This window comes from Ambystoma mexicanum, chromosome 2p (assembly GCF_040938575.1).
Source record: "Ambystoma mexicanum isolate Mex_15411 chromosome 2p, UKY_AmexF1_1, whole genome shotgun sequence".
NCBI classification, from domain to species: Eukaryota; Metazoa; Chordata; class Amphibia; order Caudata; family Ambystomatidae; genus Ambystoma; species Ambystoma mexicanum.
Genome location: NC_090923.1, coordinates 1,387,000,782 through 1,387,019,706, shown reverse-complemented (window position 1 = coordinate 1,387,019,706; position 18,925 = coordinate 1,387,000,782). Strand labels below are relative to the sequence as shown.

Below are 18,925 nucleotides of genomic sequence, written 5' to 3'. Positions count from 1 at the left end.
AACGGGGGAGTTCGACCAGTGGCATATGCCAGTAAAGCACTATCAGAGACTGAGCAGAGGTACTCCCAGATCGAGCGGGAGGCCCTGGCGGTGCTGTGGGGCTGCAGACATTTTCGACTCTATGTCCTGGGTCGTCCGGTGACGGTGGTAACCGATCACAAGCCGTTGCTCCCGATTCTGGTGGGGTCTTCGTCAAAGCCGCCGGCAAGGATTGAGAGATGGATGCTTGCCCTCCTTGAATATTCTGTCACCCTGGTGTACCGGCCTGGGGCCAATAATGCAGCAGACTACCTGTCCCGGTGCGCGGGGGAGAGGGGCACGATGACTGTGAGGAGGAGGCTGATAGCCATGTGCAGATGGTGGTGGAGGCGGCCACACCAAACGCGATGCCGCTGGCTGAGCTGGAGGCCGCGGCGGCCCAGGATGAGTGTTTTCAAGTATTAAGGCACTCGATGCAACACGGCTCCTGGAAGTCCGTCCTTGAGGCGGTGGCCGGGCGGACACATGAGGCCAAAACAACGCTTGAGCAGCTGTGGAAGGTCAAAGATGAGTTGTCGTTTTCGGAGTCGGGCCTTCTGCTCCGCGGTGACCGGATTGTTGTCCCCCTGTCAAAAGTGAGGGAGGTAATCACGCTGGCACACCATGGACACCAAGGCGCGGCCAAGACCAAGGCGCGACTCCGGCTGAAGGTCTGGTTTCCCGAACTAGAAGGGAAGGTTGATGACTTTGTAGCGGCATGCGTGTGGTGCCAGGCAACCTCTCCTCTGCAACGGGAGCCCGAAATAGAAGTGATGCCTCGAGGTACCCGGCCCTGGGAGGTCGTCCACGCGGATTTTGGATCGACGTCGGTGGGCACCCACTTCCTGGCCATTGTCGACGAATAATCTAGATATCCAGAGGTGGAGTTCGTCGAATCTGTGGCGTTTGAGCATGTGGTGGTGGTGGCGGTGGAGAAGATCTTTGCAGCCCACGGGTTTCCCCACACCCTGTGCTCAGACAATGGGGCTCCTTTTCAAAGTGAGCGGTTCTCCGAGCTAATGGAGAGCTGCGGGGTGCAGCACAGGGAGGTGTCCCCACTGTGGCCCCGAGCCAATGGCGACGCAGAGAGACTCATGCGGACTCTTAATAAGACATTCCGGATCGCCCAGGGACAGGGTCAACCCCTCCAACGGGCCCTGTACCAATTCCTGCGGGTGTATCGCACCACCCCGCATGCTTCAACTGGAGTGGCTCCCGCGGAAGCGCTGTTCAAAAGATGTCCCCGAGGTCTGCTCCCTGAGGTTGGGGAGAAGGAACCGGGAGTGATTGATGATCAGTGGGTTGCGACGGAGAGGAGAGCAAGGACTGACCAGGAAAACCTACGACGGGGTCTCCGGCCTCAACGGCTGGAGCCGGGAGACGAAGTTCTGGTCCGCAACCGACACCCCCACGGGAAGCTCTCGCTCCCCTATGAACCCGAGCCTTTGGATGTGGTGGCTGTCAAGGGGTCCATGGTGACGGCCTCGGATGGGCGGTCTGCCGTCACCCGGAATGTGAGTTTTTTCAAGAAACTGGGTGATCCCCGGACTGACACTCTGCCGGAACCTGACCCACCAGAGGACCCCGGCGCCGGAGACTTCCGGGACGAGGTCCCGGACTCCCCCATCCGGGGAGCCGCAGCTGAGGGACACCACGGGCCGGAGGTAGGCAGGAGGTACCCCCAGAGGGCTGGGCGAGGGAAACCTACTTACCTCAACGAGTATGTTCTTGGACACTTAGCGTGTAAATTGTGAAGCGGGGATCCGGGTGGTTGACAATAAAGGGGCATTGGGTGTGCAGTGGAGTTTCATAGCATAGTTGTGTGTCGAAACATAATGATCATTAAAAGGACTGTTTTGTGGTTCCTCCCGAAAAAGGAGGAGTGTGGCGTTGCCCGCAGTGACGGGCTTACGCGGCGGCGTGACGTAGCACGCCGCCGCCTACTGTATAAATAAAGGGGCGTTCCCGGCCGCGAGCAGAGTGACCGGGAAGCCCGAACCGAAAGGCTGTGTCCGTGTCTCCTTTCGGGGCTGGGGCTTACGGGAACGCAGCGGGGGGGCTCAGGACCGCCCCCCAACAGACGCCGTGCTCTGTACGTAGGCCAGTGAGGTGATACCAAAGACCCTCTGGGGTAGGTGGGCTTAGCCTTGTAGATTCTAGGTTGCGTTCTCTGCCGGCTAGCCTTTGTTGGCAGCCTTGAGTCTTGGCTGCAGTCTGAAGGGTTCCTTCTCTACAGCCCCCGCAGGAAAGCATGCTGTAGGTGCGAGGGAGGGAGGCACCATGACGGAGGGTGGCGAGTCCAAGTCCCGATGGGCCTCCAGGCAGGAAACGGATGTCTGCCCTCGGCACAGGGCCTGTTTTCAGAGTTGACAGATTTACGATGATTCTGCACAGGTGCTTTTAGTCACATTTGATTCGATATATTTTCTCATCTTATGTAACTTTTGTGTTTGGATCTTTAATTAAAAAAAAAAAGTCTGAGATCTGCTGAAAGGGAAAGAATGGCCTGCCTGTGGCTGCTGCAGCATGGCCACAGTGCCTTTATAGTTTTACACTTAGGTGCTGGGGCGGGCGAAGCCTACCATAATTCCTTATGGGAATTCAGGACCAACATACCCGTCCTTAGCCAGGGTACCTGGATGGCCTTGTTGCTCTGGGCATATCCCAAGGACAACAGCCATTCACTTAATGCCTTATCTTCTTACTATTCGAGTTTGGGTCCCGGGAGGGGTGGCCTGAGTGGGGCCCGGTCAGCAAGTTCCTTTTCAGTCAACCTGCCAACACCACCTGCAAGGTCTGCGAACCTTGATATGGAGCACGCGTTCCCCTCGGCTTGACTTTAATAGTAAGAACAACAATTATTATAATACAAAAAAAATATTACATTTGGTTCCCATACAGTAATATAATTTGAGATACAGGAGATATGTGTTGTCCATAAGCAAAAAATCATCTGCATAGGCCAACCATGTGATGGCCCTCCCATTAAGTTTAGGTGACAACAAACCCCCAGTAGAAAAGGTGGTATGTGCTCCACTAACATAAAGATTAAAGCTCGTAGGGGCAAGCATGCAGCTTTGTCGTAAACCATTATAAGTTTCCATCTGGGCGAGAGGTCCCCAGCAGAGTTCATTCGAACCACTAACCTGGTGTCAATATATAACTCGATGATGATATCCAGTAAATGGTTAGGCATATTTAAGGATTTTAATTTAAACCACAAGGTTGGCCTATCTACTAAATCAAAAGCCTTAGTAAGGTCCATTGATGCGACAAAGGTGGGTCTCTTCCCCTTGACCCAGGCTTTACTTTGAAGGCAACGCAATACTAGACCACGACAGTCCGTGCCACAGTTTTTTTTAAAGCCCAGTTGATTCATGCTAAGAATGTGGTTATCATTAATCCATCTCTGAACATCTATCAAAACCAATGAGGCGAATATTTTGGAATCTGAGTCCGCAATGGCTATAGGACGGTAATTACAAGGCAACAGTCTAGAGCCCTTTTTAAAGACTGGGATCACTACAGAGACCCTCCAGGATTGCGGAATAGTTTTAAATACACACACATCTCTGAAAAGAATACATAACATTTTTGCCCATATAAGAGGATTGGCCTTAAATACCTTATTAGTGAGGTTGTTTAAACCCGGGCGCCCCAGTGTTTTTGGATTTGATAATCAGGCTTTTTATTTCTTCGACCTCGCAGGACAAAGTCCAAACAGAGGTCTCGCCCAGGGGTGAGTAACACATGTCATTTTTCTTGTGCACCTTTGCAAAATGTCCAGCCCATGTCACTTCAGGAATAGGGTTAACCAGTGTGAGGTCTTGAGTCGAATCCACATTGTTAATTAGTTGCCAAAAATTTGAGGATGTAACTCCTCGCATCGCCCCCAACATCTGTTCCCCATCCCGTTGAGCAATGATGGATCGGTGGCTGATCAACCAGTTTTTATATGATTGCTTGAATTTTTGAATTACACCACCAGTACCTGGGTCTAACATACCGATCTTCTGCAGTTTGCGGCGCTCTCTGTTAAGTTCTCTTTTTCTCTCGTAGATCTCAGGATACATCGAGTGCTTATGATCAGTCATTTGGGATGGTCCAACAGGTCTGTGTTCAAAGAAACCCTTAATTTTAGATCTAATGTTGTTCTCAAATTCTTTTACAGAGAACATAGACAGACGTTGTTCCAACCTGGTGTTATCATATTCGGTGATCATAGTAGAGGTGAATTGATTGGTAGCGTTAAAGGACCATTTTATTCTATTCTTTGAGTTGTTAAGCAAAAGATCCTTATTATAGCTCTGTTGAGCCCTCAAAATGATTATAGGTTCAAACTCCACCATCAACATACAATGATAACTTGTCAAGACAGTCTTTATTTCTAAATTGAACACAGAGGCGCTTAGTTTAGCAGTTAGGCAAATATAATCAATAGTAGACAGATACCCCCTAGCATTCCATGTGTGATGATCATTTACGATCAGCTTAAGCCCCCACAACTCAGAAAAAGTTAACCATAAGAAACCTCTAAGTTTCTGGCTGCCATTTCTGCAGGTCGCCATCTTAAGATACAGTACTTCTCCCAACAGCCTATCCACGCTACAATCAGCGTTTAAATCACCCGCTATGATTATCTGGCCATATTTGTTGGCTGTAGTCCACAAATCTATTTGTTTACCTATGTCAATTAGATCAATTTCCAGCTGTTGGTCAGATAATTCATTTGCGTTCTAATAAACATTGATCATCAACAGAGGAAAAACATTAACATCTTCGCCAACCAGTGGTTAAGAGAAAGGATTGACCATGTTTCCAAGTACTTTTGTTTAACAGACCTGAGGACTCTTTTGAGGCCGTAAGCCTACCACCCTTTGGTCTGCCCCTCTGTCCTTTTGTAGCACATAGATCCTCCACTACAAAACCTTCCCATCCCACGTGAGTGGTCAGCAGGTTTCCTGCAGCAAAATTAAATCAAGAGTGTAAATGTTCCATAAGTATCTCATTATTAAAAAGATTGAAATTGCCGCAGGAGTTCCAGCAGATCAATTTAAAATTGTGTTGTCTAGCTAAGCAGGTTTACCCAATTCTTTTAAATTACTGATTGCGTCACGTAAGGATAGGGCCCACCATCTCCAGTCCTGTTTCTCTGACACCTCTTCCACTCTGTGATTAATAGGATAGTCCGCCTTCTCATGATTATCCTTTGTGATCAGCCCTCCTCTATCTGGTGCTTGCCCCAAACTTGTCGGATCTTTGAAAGGAAAGAGGTCGAAACCCATACATTGGAGGGCTTCCGCCTCCTTCAACATCGATCGAACCAAGGGAGATGGAATAACCAATCTTACAAAATCCAATCTTTCTTTGTGTATAAAATCCACAAGGTGGATATCTGCAGAGGTTATAAGTTTCAGTTCCGGTATCACCACAAATAGAAATAAGATATAAGGTCTATTTAACGGTTGATTTCTCTCATCCTTAAATAAAGAGCATAAAATCAAACCTGGTAAATTTGCAAAAGCTGCAGTTCTGAGCTCCTGTGCATATTTAGTATCATACAATGCTTTTTCGTTACTCAACCTCTCCTCCCCCTTACATAGGGGCGGTAGTCGCGTTCATTTCCTTCTTCATCGACTAATCCAACATCTTTATTTTGAAAATTACCCAAACTGTCTTTATTCCTCAACTTTTTGTTTTCTTCCAAAATATCTTGCACATTTCTCAGCAATTCGCCCATTTGACCTTGTTCTTTATCCTTCAAGTCTTTGCTTACATCAATATATTCATTTGGTATGATCGCATCGTCCGTTACCACAGCCTTCGGCGTTCCCACACCTTTTGTACACCAACTCTTGTTAGTTTGATCAATCACACTACCCTTATCTTTCAGCCTTTTATTTTCAATCATTAAATCCTGCACGTTTCTAAGAATGTCCTCCACATTCATCTGAGTCTCAATTGAAATGGGATTAAGATTAGGCACTCCATCTTTAAATCCCAGCGACAAATCTGTCGCATCTATTTTTCTACAGGACTCTTTGACTACTGTATGACTTATAAAAGGCAGGGTATTATCAATTGTAGAATTTTTACAGTATAAACCCGTATTTACTGATTGTACAATGGGTCTTGTTCGAGGCTTAGCTAAAGTCCCAGAATCATTAACTGAGTGGTTGATTTTAGCCAGTTCTATGCCAGTGTTCTTACTTGCTGATGTAATGGGGACATTCATACCTGTGGGATCGGGCTCTTTTACAGAGTTGCTCATTGAGCTCTTAAAGATCTTGAAGATGTCACTCAAACCATCTTCAAGTCTGTTTGTGTTATCCACACCAGAAGCCCTTTTTTTTCATAGCTTCATACATTCCATTCACCCCTTCTTCATATTCACTCCGAGTAGCATGATCAACAGATGTTTTCTCATTTTCAGTTGCCTTTGTCTCTGCGGCATCTTTTTGGGACGTCACATAGACAACTGCATCCAAAGCATCCTCATCCATCATGTGTTTCATGTCAAGATCTCTCATGAATTTTCTAGAGGTTTTGGTTTTTATATCTGCTTTTTTTGCTTTATTAATTGTTTTTCTTGGCTTGTTTTTTGCGGCTCTGGATTGCGGGATGTCAATCAAGGGTCCCTCAGTTATGCCATTTCCCTTAGGTGGATTAGTGGCCCTAATCTCCTTTGGCACAGAGAGTCCCCTCTTCCCAGTATTGGCCACTAATTCCGAAAATATTTGGGCCACCTTTTTTTCTTTGGCTGTCTTATCATTAGGTGGAATAGGTACAGCAACCGGCTCCCTCCCTACTCCATACCCTTCCAAATTGCGTGCAGACTTCAATTCCACAACCCAAGCTTCCATAGCCTCCTTGGCTATGGGCACTAATAAATCTGATAAACCTTTGGGTAGAACCTCTATGCATGTAACAATAGGCATAAGTGAAACCGATACAGCTTTCGGAATATTAGCAATATTTTACAATTGCAGCCAACAAGAATAGCACGATTGAAGATGCCTCGCATCGTTGATACATCATCCCCTGGTGGAAATTCATTTACACCCCCCGAAAGAATATCATAAATGGGGTCAGAGAGAGTGTCATCTGGAATAAATATAGCTGGAGTATCTAAATCAAGAACATCCGAATCACCAACGTTATCCCCTTGATGTAGCTCATCTTGAGCAACTTCATTGTCATCGTCCCCAAACACGGGTTGGGATGGATCCATGTTGCCATCTATGTTTCTGATTTCAACAGAACAATCCTGTGCACATTGGAGCAGTTCCTCTTCGTCCACACAGGGGGCAGGAAGAGGAAGCGCCGCCGCACGTGCCAGGCTGGCCCTGCGAGTACTAACTGCAGTAAAAAAGTCTGCCCTATGGTCTTTACAGAGAACCGCTAATTTCACTTTGCCCATAGTGGGAGTATTTAAGACACACTCAACGACAAGATTTTTCACCAAAACAAAAGTAAGTCAGAAATCACACAGTAAATAAAATGTCCTGCTAATTGGGCTTCCCCAAACAAACAAAATTTCAAGAACCAGTTGTAGAAAGATGCCTTTAGCCTCAAGAAGCAACTATATCACTGTTCCGATTTTGTTCCCTAACTTATATACCTAAAGCAAACAAAGCCCCAGTATAACAATGGACCAAAGGCCAAAAATGAAGAACCAAAATGCTTCCAGCGCCCCGCGAACAGCAAACAGTACTTTCCTCGTACTTTCTCGGTGCGCGCGCAGTGCACTCGATGATGGGATGAAGTAGCCCCAGCAGGAGGCGTCGCCTACCAGCAAGGCGGAGCTTCCAATCCGGAAGTACCTTTCAGGAGAAAAACAAAATGTATTTTATTTTCCCGTTTTTGTTTTTGTTTTTGATTCAGCGTGCTGTAAGGTAAGAGCTAACATGAACGACCCACACTGATTTATATGTCCTCCAACATACGGAGGGAAATGGGCACACCAAGAGTATGGGCACACTAATAGGGAGGGCACACGTTAATTTTTAGGGCAGCCCAGTCGCGAACTCTAAAGCTCGCCCAGTCACTATCACGTAGAAGTGATTAATCAAAGTCACCTTCTCCCTCAGTCACCAGGTCAGGCACAACACGGTGTAACCACTCAAGACGCCCTCCAGGCGCCGAGCCTTCACGTCTCAATACGTGGTTCGATTTTCAAATATCCAAGTTTCAAAGGAGTTCAGAGGAGTAAACACGAGTCCAAGATGACAGCAAACAGTACTTTCCTCGTACTTTCTTTTAATTAATGGTTTCAAATGTTGCATTTTAGATCACACTTAAACAAAAACAAATTTCCAAAGTTTACAATTGGTGCTGGGGAGGGCAAGGGGCCGGCATGGTATTTTCTACTGCCCCGGTCCTGAAATTTCAACCCTGCGCTCCAGCATAAAAAACAGGAATTTGGAAGCAAGAGCTTCCTAGTTCATGCATATGCATGCAGGGACCCGAGCTTGGGTACAGGGTGCTAAAATGCCCACTCCAGCCTCCTATCTGTATGTGCGAGTGGGCACAGGAGCACCCCCTCGCACATACAGACATGCAGTTCCCCAGCCAGCATTCCCAATGAGCTATGCAAGGCTGGTGAAGCAAAACACTCACAGCCTTGCATTGCCCATTGAGCATGTGCAGCTGGGAACTGAACTGTCAAAGGGAAACCATGCCAGCCCAGGAGCGCTCCCTCATCTGGAAAAAGCAGCTGCGGGAACGCTCAGTGTTTTCACTGGGCTGGCTCTTCACGATTTGTCCTCATGTTATGCGGCCCGTTGGGAGTGATCACTCTGCCTGTTTTCACTGGTTCTCGCCTGCATTTACTGCAGCGAAACACAACTGTGAGGCCTGTGCTAATGCTGTTGTGGCCTGTTCTCATTGAGAGTGTCTCTCGTCATGTGTGATGCCTGTGTTAATGCTGTTGTGGCCTGTTCTCATTGAGAGTGTCTCTCGTCATTTGTGATGCCTGTGCTAATGCTGTTGTGGCCTGTCCTCGTTCAGGGTGTCTGTCGGTATGCTATGAGGCCTGTGTTTTTTTTTTAATTCATCTTTGTTGCATAAGAACACAACTATGAGGCAGTGAGTGTTTTTGTTTGGTGGATAGTTTCTCATGAATATATTAGCAGAAGGCAGTAGAAGGAACTATTGAGACAGAGGGGCACACCAATACAGTAGGCAAGGTCAGATCATGTGAAACTTGCATGAATAAAGCTTCAAGAGCAGCCCAGCTGTATATCCACCAGCAAATGCATCAAGACTTGGGTCTCCTGCCCAGCCCCTGCCTCTAACCATCGATATCCCCTCTCGCAGCGTCCTGCCAAATGTATCATTAATAGAAAATCTTTTCTAGTGTATCTATATTATTGTACCCTATGTCTGTATCACCTTGTTTTACTCCGTGCTGTGGCTTTACAGCTAGGTTTGCAATATATAAAAACCACCACAAACATACATGCATACAGCAGGGAGGCATTGAATTGAAGCCAGGACATAGTAGGGGAAGGCAAGGAATGGAGAGAAGGGAAGGTGGGGAAGAATCCTAAACAAGGCAGGGTCCCTGCTGGCCAGAGTGGGACGCTATGGAGGCTAACCAGAGAGGGGGATGAATGCAAGGTTGTAAAAACATGAGCAGGGTTGGAACAAAGTGGGGCAGGCAGGGCTGAGATGGTGAGATAGAAATCCAAGGCTGACAGTGGGGGTGTTGTATTCTGCAGAACAGGCTTCAAGCCGGGGGAAGATGCTAAACCTATGAGGGGAGGCAGGCGTCCCATGTCCCATGCTCGGTGTCCCACCGGACCATGCAGTAGAGGAAATCGCCCACACCAGGAGTACGTTCCCCTACAACGTCTGAAATCCTAAAAGGCTTGGGTGGTGGCTGTGCTACATGTACAGGCCAATGTTACAAAATAATCCCTGTGGAGAAGTACCCGTCAAAGTAACACTGCAGGTCAATGCAATGGCTTGAGTACTGGGAAACGGTTTTGACTGCTAATTTCCTTTCTGCTGCATTTTAGTGCTCTCTGGAAAGTTGCATTTAGATGTGCCTTTAAACCTGCACGTATATTGTTTTCTGCTGCATTTTAGTGCACACCTACCCTGTGTATATCTTGTTTAAGCACTTGCTCATCTGTGCCTGCTTGGCTGCCAGACTGCCTGGTGAGTTATTTGTGCACTGTGCAACTTCCCTGTCTATCTCCCTCCCCTGCCAATGCTACTTCCAAGCAGACTACTACCAGCATCCTCTTTTCTGTTCCCTCCCATGACCTTTGGACAACCCCCCCCCCCATCCTGGTCTCTACTCTCTCTCTCTCCTTTCTCCTCTTCACCTTTTAGCACAGGCACTTGATGGGAAGTACTCCTGGCATACTTCTCATCCTCTTGGTGCATCGTTGTCTATCACAATGGCACTATCATGGCCCAAGGTTCTCAACCTACTCTTCTCCTTCTTGAAACGTGCCTGCCCTCTATCATTAACTTCCTCCCTTCTCCTGCAACCCCTACTTCCTCCTCTCCTCTAACCTCTACCCCACCACCGTCAGGAGTACCACGCCGCTCTACCCCTCCCTGGTAACTTTCAAAGGTGGTAATCCGCTTCACTTAACTACTCTGAATGCTCGTTCTGCTGTTAAACACTCATCTGACATCTGTCTCCTTCTTGAAGACTTTCATCTCAACATCATCGCCCTTACTGAGATGTGGTTCAATTCCAGCTTTGTCACTGCTCTTGACACTTTCCTTTCTGAGGGCTACAAACTCCTCTCCAAACCCAGGCCCAACCGTCCCAGAGGTGGTGTGACTGTGATTTTCCCTGAGACGGTCCCTGCCCCTATCATACCTACTCAATCCTACTCCTCCTTCAAATGCCTCGTCTGTAGGCTCGGGGTCTCTCCTAACCTCTCACTCCCCCTTGTTCCCATCTACAAGCCACCTGGCCCCATCTGTCCCTTCCTCTCTGAATGGGCCGACCTCACCTCCTCTCTCTTGACCTCCACTTCCAAACTCCTCCTCCTTGGTGACTTCAATATCCATCTTGACTCTTCTGAATCGGCCACCTTACTGTTCTGTGACCTCTGTGACTCCCTCTCTCGTACTATTCTTCCTTGCGGTCAGACCAACACAGTCGAACACACTCTGGATGCCATCATCTCTGGTGACATCCCTATCTCTAACCCGGTCACCACCCCCATTTCCTTGACTGACCACACTCTCCTCTCCACCCACTTGGGACCCTTCGACCTTCTTTCTGAGCCACCTCCTGCACTGCCAGTCTCATTTGCCATAATTCGACCGATGAAGCTAGTGTTGGTCACTGCTTTTGCCTCCACCTTGCTCCACCTCTCTCCCCCATGCTTCTGACTCTCCCTCTAACTCTGTCCTCACTAACCTTCACTTCTTAATTTCTAAAACCCTCAACATCCTTATCCCTGTCATGAGGATCCACCTGAAGCCTGCCTCCAAATGTAATGGATGGTATGGCTCTGATCTAGCCTCTCTGAAACGTAAGTGCAGAGTTACTGAACGAAAGTGGCTGACTTCGGGCTCGTCCTCTGACAAACCGTCCTGTCGCCTGCTCCAAAGGCAATATCATTTCAATAGCTGCTCCAAGATTGGGGCCCACATCCCTGGAGCCACTCACTAACAACACAGCTGAACTTTTCAAAATCTTCAAGGAATTTGCCAATCCAACTGAAGTCTCCACCTCTCTCCTTCCCTCCCAGGCACTCTGCACTGTGTTAACATCCCATTTCACATCAGAAACTCAGGACATCCTGTCCTCACTCTCCATCACCCCCATCTCCACACCTGCTCCTGCTCCCCTGCCTCCCTGGATCCCCTCCCTTGGCTCCTCTCCCTCCACACCCCGCACTCTACTTCCTTCTACCTATAGCACCTGACGAGGCCTCTAAAGTTGTCCGCTCTATTAAGGTCTCATCCAAACTGGTGCCATTAAGGACAACCTCTCCTCTCTCGCCCCGGCTCTCGCTGAATTCTGGAACCACTCCTTCGCCTCTGGCACTTTCCTTCTAACCCTCAAGCACTCCCTTGTGCACCCCCTCCTAAAAACGCTGTCTGCTCACCCCTCCTACTGGGCTAACTATCGCCCTATCTCCAGCTCTCCCCCCCTTCCTGGGTAAACTCTTGAAGAAGTTGGTCCTTCCACAATTGACACTTCAAACTGAACTTGTTGGCATCCAGAGACACAAACTGCTCTCCTGAACGCCCGTGAAGACATGCTCACAAATCTTGACTCTAACTCTCCTCATTCTCCTCGATCTCGCCTCTGCCTCAGACCCTCAACCATTCTATCCTAATAAAACAACTCTGTGATACCCTTGGTATCATGGACCAGGCCCTGAATTGCCTGACCTCTTTCCTTACTAACCGCCCTTCCCAGCTGCAACTGGTCCAGTTCTTCTCCACCACCTCACTCTCGAACAGCGGCATTCCCCAGGGCTCTATCCTATCGCTGTGGCTCTTCAATATTTATCTCGCCCCTCTTGCTCACCTGATCTCTTCCTTCTCTCCTTATTTCCAGTGTTAATGACACACAGCTTTCCTTCAAACTTCCCTCTACTACCTCCTCTTCCTCCTCTCTTATCCCTGATTGCCTGGCAGCCATCCAGGCATGGAGTGCAGCTAAGGATCTCTTCCTTAATGCCAGTAAGATGGAGATCCTTCCCATTGGGACATCTGTGGCCTGTTTTCCTCCTACCCTCTGGCCGCTCTTCTTGGGCCATTTAGCCTTACCATGCTGTGAGGCCAAACACCTTCGGGTCATCTTCACCCCTCACATCTTGGAACTTGCCAAGAACGCCCACTTTCAGCTTCATCTCCTTAGAGGCATTCTTCCTTTCCTCATCTTTCACAGGAAGCTCAACGTCTCCAGAGCTCTGGTCCTCTCTAGGCTGATCTACTGCAAAAGCCTCTTCATCAATCTCCCCCATTCCTCCCTACACCCCCTTCAGCTAATCCAGAATAGGGCGGCAAGACCTATCCTTGGCCTCATGCCCAGAGACTGTATCTCTCCAGTCCTAAAATCCCTCCACTGGCTACCAGTGGCCACGAGGATCAAATTCAAGACCCTCTTCATCATCCACAAGGCTTTCTGTGGCCTGGGACCACACCATCTCCAACATTTCCTCCATAAATACTTCCCTGCTAGAGCCCTCTGCTCCTCTAACTCCAATTCTGTGCTAGTCAAACGCTTCTCCAAGCAGAGAGTGGGGGGCAGGTCCCTCTCTTCTGCTGGTGCCTTTCTTTGGAACAGCCTCCCTGCCCCTCTCAGACTTGAGCTGGACCTCCTTAAGTTCTGGAAACTTCACAAAACACTCCTTTTCTGTACCTCTTTCCCTTCCCTGCTAACTACCCCATTGCTGCTTTAACTGGCGGCCGGGTCCTCATGAACCTCACAAGCTACCAGGCCCTCTACCCAGTCGACACCAGCATCCACCCCCCACCCCCACCCCCCCTCAGCACTTCCCTTTCGGACCCCCTGACTGACGGCTGCACATCGCACCCTTGGGACTCCTCCGCCCTAGCATTTAGCCAGTTGCCTCCTCCCTTGAACAATGGCACTTCCCTGCCAGGCTCTCACCAGCACTTGTCCATACCTTACTCCTGCCCCCACTTCCCTCCTCTCTTCCCTATCACCTGCACTTCTCTTCATTGCACTTGCATGTCTGAATATCACAAGGCCTAGTAGGACCACGATTGTATATTCACCGTTTTGCCAAGGTTATTTCTCCCCTTGTTTCTGCCCCATTTTTGTCTTGTGGCGCCTTGAAACCCCATTCTGTTGTATAGGCGCCTAACAAATGCTCAATAAATAAAATTAAAATAAGGCAGGTTCCAGCCCTTGGCAATTTGGTGAAAGCTACTGCCGTCACAATGACGTGCAGGTGTTAAGTCACATCCTATACCTAGTTGTGTAACTTAGTGGAACGACTGCAAGCACTGCCCTGAGTGGCAGGTTCTCCCAATCAGAGTGGGGAGTATGACACGACCTGATGCAAGTAGTACTGTTACAGGTAAGTCATGGCTGGCAAATATTTGTGTGATACAAATGTGTCTTTTTGCTGCAAAGGAATCCGACATTTCATCTGTATAATCTACATGCGTGGAATAGAGTAGATGTGTGTCGATATACAGCCGTTAAGAGAAGGATTAACCTGACCTACTTGGGGCATGGAGTATATATCTGACATGTAACCCCCCGCCCCCCAAAACATACTGATCTGTTTTTCTCATCCCAATAGAAATTTGGAGAATGTGGAGGGAGACCGGACACCATTTTTCATTTATGAAGTTATTAATGTGCTGTCTGCATCTACAACCAGGGTGAGTTTCCTAGACTATGAATGATCCATCATGTCGGCTTCTTCAGCCTGTCTTTGATGTGATGCTTCTGAGCACGACTGTTTGTCGCAAGATGGCATTGTTGGGTACCCGTTGCTCACATGCAGGGTGGGAAATATGGGCAAGGCCTTGGATATGGTTTGATCTGAACAAATCAGATTTGTGTCTTATTTATCAGGACTTTAATGATTCGGGACGAGTCATTGTTTCCAATTTGCCACCATTTTCTGCTGGACTGGTCTACTGGGAAATTGGTATTTTTAACGGACTAGTATGTCTTTCAGATCAACCTCTGAAAGGCCAGTAGAACAAAGGCGAATGCTGGACCACGACCTTTTTTTTAACCTCACCATAATCCTATCGTGGCATTGTTAGACCATAATAAACGTCTATTGTGCATTTTTCTATTGCATGTTAACCACATGGCCTGTGCAGGACGTGTCCGCCCATGTCCTGTGCCTAGAAAGAGGTCAGCCATGTCTTTGCGGCAAGCACCATAATTGTGTGCACTGAGGCTCAGCCATGGTAAAGCAGTTAATAGCAAGTAGCCTTCGCATTGGTTGAAGATGATGATTTACAAGAATTAGGCAATTTTCCTGAATTATTGTCAACGGTTCTTGTGTGTGGCCTGCATTGGACTTGTATCTTCTCAACTGATTGTAAATAGTCCAAATATAAAACTATCCCTTCTGGAAAATAAAGCAGATTAATACACAGCCTGCAAATGTTTTGATGTGCACCTACCTCCCTGAAAGCTCTGCTGCCATAGTTTTCACAACATATGGAGTGCTGTGCTTCTGCCCTGATATCCCGAATTCAATTGACATAAACAGAGGACATTAAATGCTTCCTAATGACTGCCAAACAATCCGAGGAGAGCACAATTTCTGTTATGCACTATGAGTGAGCTCTGAACTCAGTGCTGCAGACTAACATAACGGCTCTCTTCTGATGTCACAAGTAGCGTGATCTTATGAGGTTATCTTCAGGAATGTGTAAGGTTAGCGTCCAACATTTGTTCCAGATGTCTACAATATGAATGATTTATGATCTTTTAATACTTGCCCACCACCAGCAGGACCTAGTGACTGGGTTGGATCAGATTCAGTTCAAACTTGTTCTGTTAGATCAGGTGCCTTCAAGTCTGGTCCTCCAGCCAAATCCAATAGTCGGTGGTTAGTCTGAAAGCCCGTTGTGATGGGGCTCTGAAGGACTGGACTTGCAGAACCCTTTGTTGCATCATAACCAGGAGACCGGCATTGTTCCGAGGAGACAGGCCTCATTCTTGTGAGACCCACTTTGCTTTTAAAGCATCCTGCAAGATTTCCAAAAAGGCCTGCCTCCTTCACAGAAAGGAACTCGTCCCACAGAAGGATGACCACATTTTCCCTTGTGATTCAAGTTTTTCTCAATATAGACTGCATCTTTATATGTATCTTGTTAGAGCGCTCAGATTTTTCTCTGTCGGATTTAAGTTGTTGTGCTGGTTATGTTAATCGTCTTTTATACTGCACACATCACAACCATAAAGTTCTTTAAGCGTCCAGCCTTGTCCACAGAGGGAAGAATTGTGACCTTGCCCATGGTGGCATCTAGAAAGAGCGCTGTAGGGTGAAAAGGAAACCGGGCCAAGGACAGTGGGGAACTGTCAAGAGTGGGAAAGGTTAGGGAGACAAAAAAGTACAGACTTGCCTCTAAACATTTAGGGAAAATGAAAACATAAGGGCGAGTAATCGTGATTGTTAGGATGCGTCCCAGATGCCACAAGATTTACGCCAACTCTCAGAGACGGATGAAGGGTTTTTGGGCTGTCCCTCTCTCTCTAGTCTTAAATTACCTCCTCCAGAAACCAAGTGTCCTTAACCCCCCACCTCCCCACAATTAGTAGCTCCAGACTATTTCACACTCAGTAAGCTAATTGACTAAATATATCAATAATATATTAGTCAGGCCTTACCTGACTAAAATTCCCTCAGTACTTCCTAACGGTCCCTTCTCTATCCAAAGCCTAGTCGTCTAATGGGAAATGGGATTTTGCCTTTCACACACCCTGATGGATTTGGTCTCCCTTTTTAATTCCTGGTGTTCTCCTCTCACTGCTCTCCTTCAGTCGCCTCCACTTGTGTTAACAACACCTACTCCCTGCACCTGTCTTCTCTCTCCCGCCGAAGGCCTTTCACTCTTTGTACGCCTCTTCTCCACCCTTTGATGTAACTACTTTCTCTTCCCACACTAGTGCTCCACCCTCTGTTACAATGACACTCCCCCACCTACTCAGACACCTTTCATTAACTCACCCAATCACTTCACATTCATTCCCTTCACGCCTTCTCCTATCCACACCTGCACATACATTCACAACGCAGTACCACTTGCACTCGCTTCCCAATTTCTCACCTTTTAAAGAAATTGCCTCCCCGCTCTGCTGCTTCCTCCTTTCTCCTGCTGGTCTATTGGTCTGCCACATCCTCCTCCTCTGACTTCCCCCGAGCAACCTACAACAACTGCTTCCTGTCCCCCTTGTATGCCCCCCCACCCACCTGCTTCCATTGCATCACTTTCCCTGGCCCTATATTTCCCATCCAGGAGGGTTTGGATACAGCAAAGGTTACAAATAGTGTGCAAATCCCCTCCTACTTTCTCTGCCCGGGCCTGCTACGGAAATAATGATGAGGGCCATGGAAGCTGAACGTTCATGTTACGAAGCCTTCATTCTGCTACCCCCAAGGTAAGTTCCATGTGTGCAGCGTGTGTGCCCCTTGTTTTTGTCCCTGGTTGTCTAGGGTAGGCCGTGTGTTCCCTGCTATGAGACACCGCGCAGGCTGTCAGTTTTTGCCGCGCACTCACCATGCCTCTCCTGCAGCCTCGGTCCTCTCTTGCAGTCGCTGTGTTAGCTGCTAAATGATGGGTTGTGCGCGCCGCCCGACTAATGCTCATGTTTGGCTGGTTTTTGGTCTCTGCCGGCTTCACATAGATGGCGTGTGCAGCTATTCGACTGCTCTCTTCAGGTTCCCGGCACTCTCTCTGTCTAGTATGTTGTTCCTATGAGCGAAAACCTCTGGCGAACATTTTGTTGGCAAGGCATGGTGTGAGGCAAGATTGTACTGCAACAATACATACTGGCACAAGGGGTGGGGGGGCGTGGGACAGGGAGTGGGTACCTCTCAACTGCCACTGCCCACCTGAGGGGTAGGACTGGCTCTGGGTTTCTCCTTGGTAGGCCTCCCACTCCAGGCGAAGAGGGGTTCCGTCCCCTCTTGGCAAGGCCAGGGTAATGGGCCTTGTAGCAGCTGAAAATATAGTTGTCCTTCTTTTGAAACAGAAGACTGTCATCCAACGGGACACGAGCGTTTATGGAGGCAGTTGCTTCAGTGGTAGTAGTGCAACGTTATGTCATTTTGGGAGACCTGAGATTTCTGGGTTGGGGGCAGGGGTGTTGCTAGGTCTGGAAAAGACCCGGGGCAACGCTGATGTCGGAACTGTTGTGACTGGGGGCTAGCTAGCCTTTTGGCTGTAGCTCCTGAGATTCTATCTGGGGCTACAACCAAACGATCAGGGGCTATAACCCTCCTAGCCAGCCCCTAGCAACGCCTCTGGTTGGGTGCATGATTGCGAAACACTAAGATTTTTTGAGCGCTTCTCCAACTCGCAAAGCAAAAGACGTTTTTGGGGCTCGCAATACGCACAATGACTGTTTTAGTTCCTGGCATGTTGGGTTTTGTGTTGCCACGTATCTTAAGAGCCGACTTTTCCTATTAGTCACTTTTCTAATTGGCGTATCCTTGTTGAGCGTCTCTTTTAACTCTCTTCAATGTGTGTAGGTTAGAGGACAAAAGGTCCAGTTTTCTTGATGCCCACTGCATCGTGGCCAGTCCATCCTCTTCAGAGTAGTTCACAAAGACGTGTGATATTGGGCTGTACCTGTCTGCCGTGGGCCTGACTACTCATGTGTTTTTCTCTACTGTTAGAAAGTTAACTGTACTGTTAGAAAGTTAAGTGTGGGCCTGTTTGCTTCTGTAAACCAAGACCTTAATAACAAATTGTGTGCATACATGGCAATTGGCAACTAGCCTCCTCCAGCCACGTGCGGTGCACGGACGCGCACGCACACACACATTTTTGTGTGTACTTTGGGCAGAAGAAATGCTGATTTTCCTACTGAATTTAGTTTTCTGAGAAGGATGCAAATGTCCATTTTGTAATGAATTGCTGAATATTGACATTGACCTGCTTCTAAGCCATCCAAGATTGGACAGATGAGGGATCCACGTGAAGGGCACATGGTGATTGTATTTGTGTTTGCCAAGTTGGGTGGCGTGAGTAACCCATACAAATACATCAAGAATTTTGATTCCAGAGTCGACAGCTCAGCCAATGGACAACGTTTCCTCTTCAAAGTGCTGCAGATAATGAGATCACAGGTTATTCTTCCACAGAGTCACTCACAACCAATGCTCTGCTCTGTGGGAAGGAGTATTTATTGGTGATAGTTGCATACAATCGACTTACTTGAAGCTTGTCCTCGCAGAGGTCCATATTTTTT

The 18,925-nt window shown here is 47.9% G+C and overlaps 1 protein-coding gene across 4 annotated transcripts in view; it reads left to right on the top strand.

The window, feature by feature from the left end:
* Positions 1–18,925, top strand: part of NBEAL2 (neurobeachin like 2) — a 1,179,347-nt gene that overhangs the window by 473,619 nt on the left and 686,803 nt on the right. For all 4 annotated transcript variants that reach the window (XM_069645798.1, XM_069645800.1, XM_069645799.1 and 1 more), the window contains exon 4: positions 14,283–14,364. In XM_069645798.1, coding sequence (XP_069501899.1) covers positions 14,283–14,364 — 82 coding nt within the window. The remainder of the gene's footprint in view (positions 1–14,282; positions 14,365–18,925) is intronic.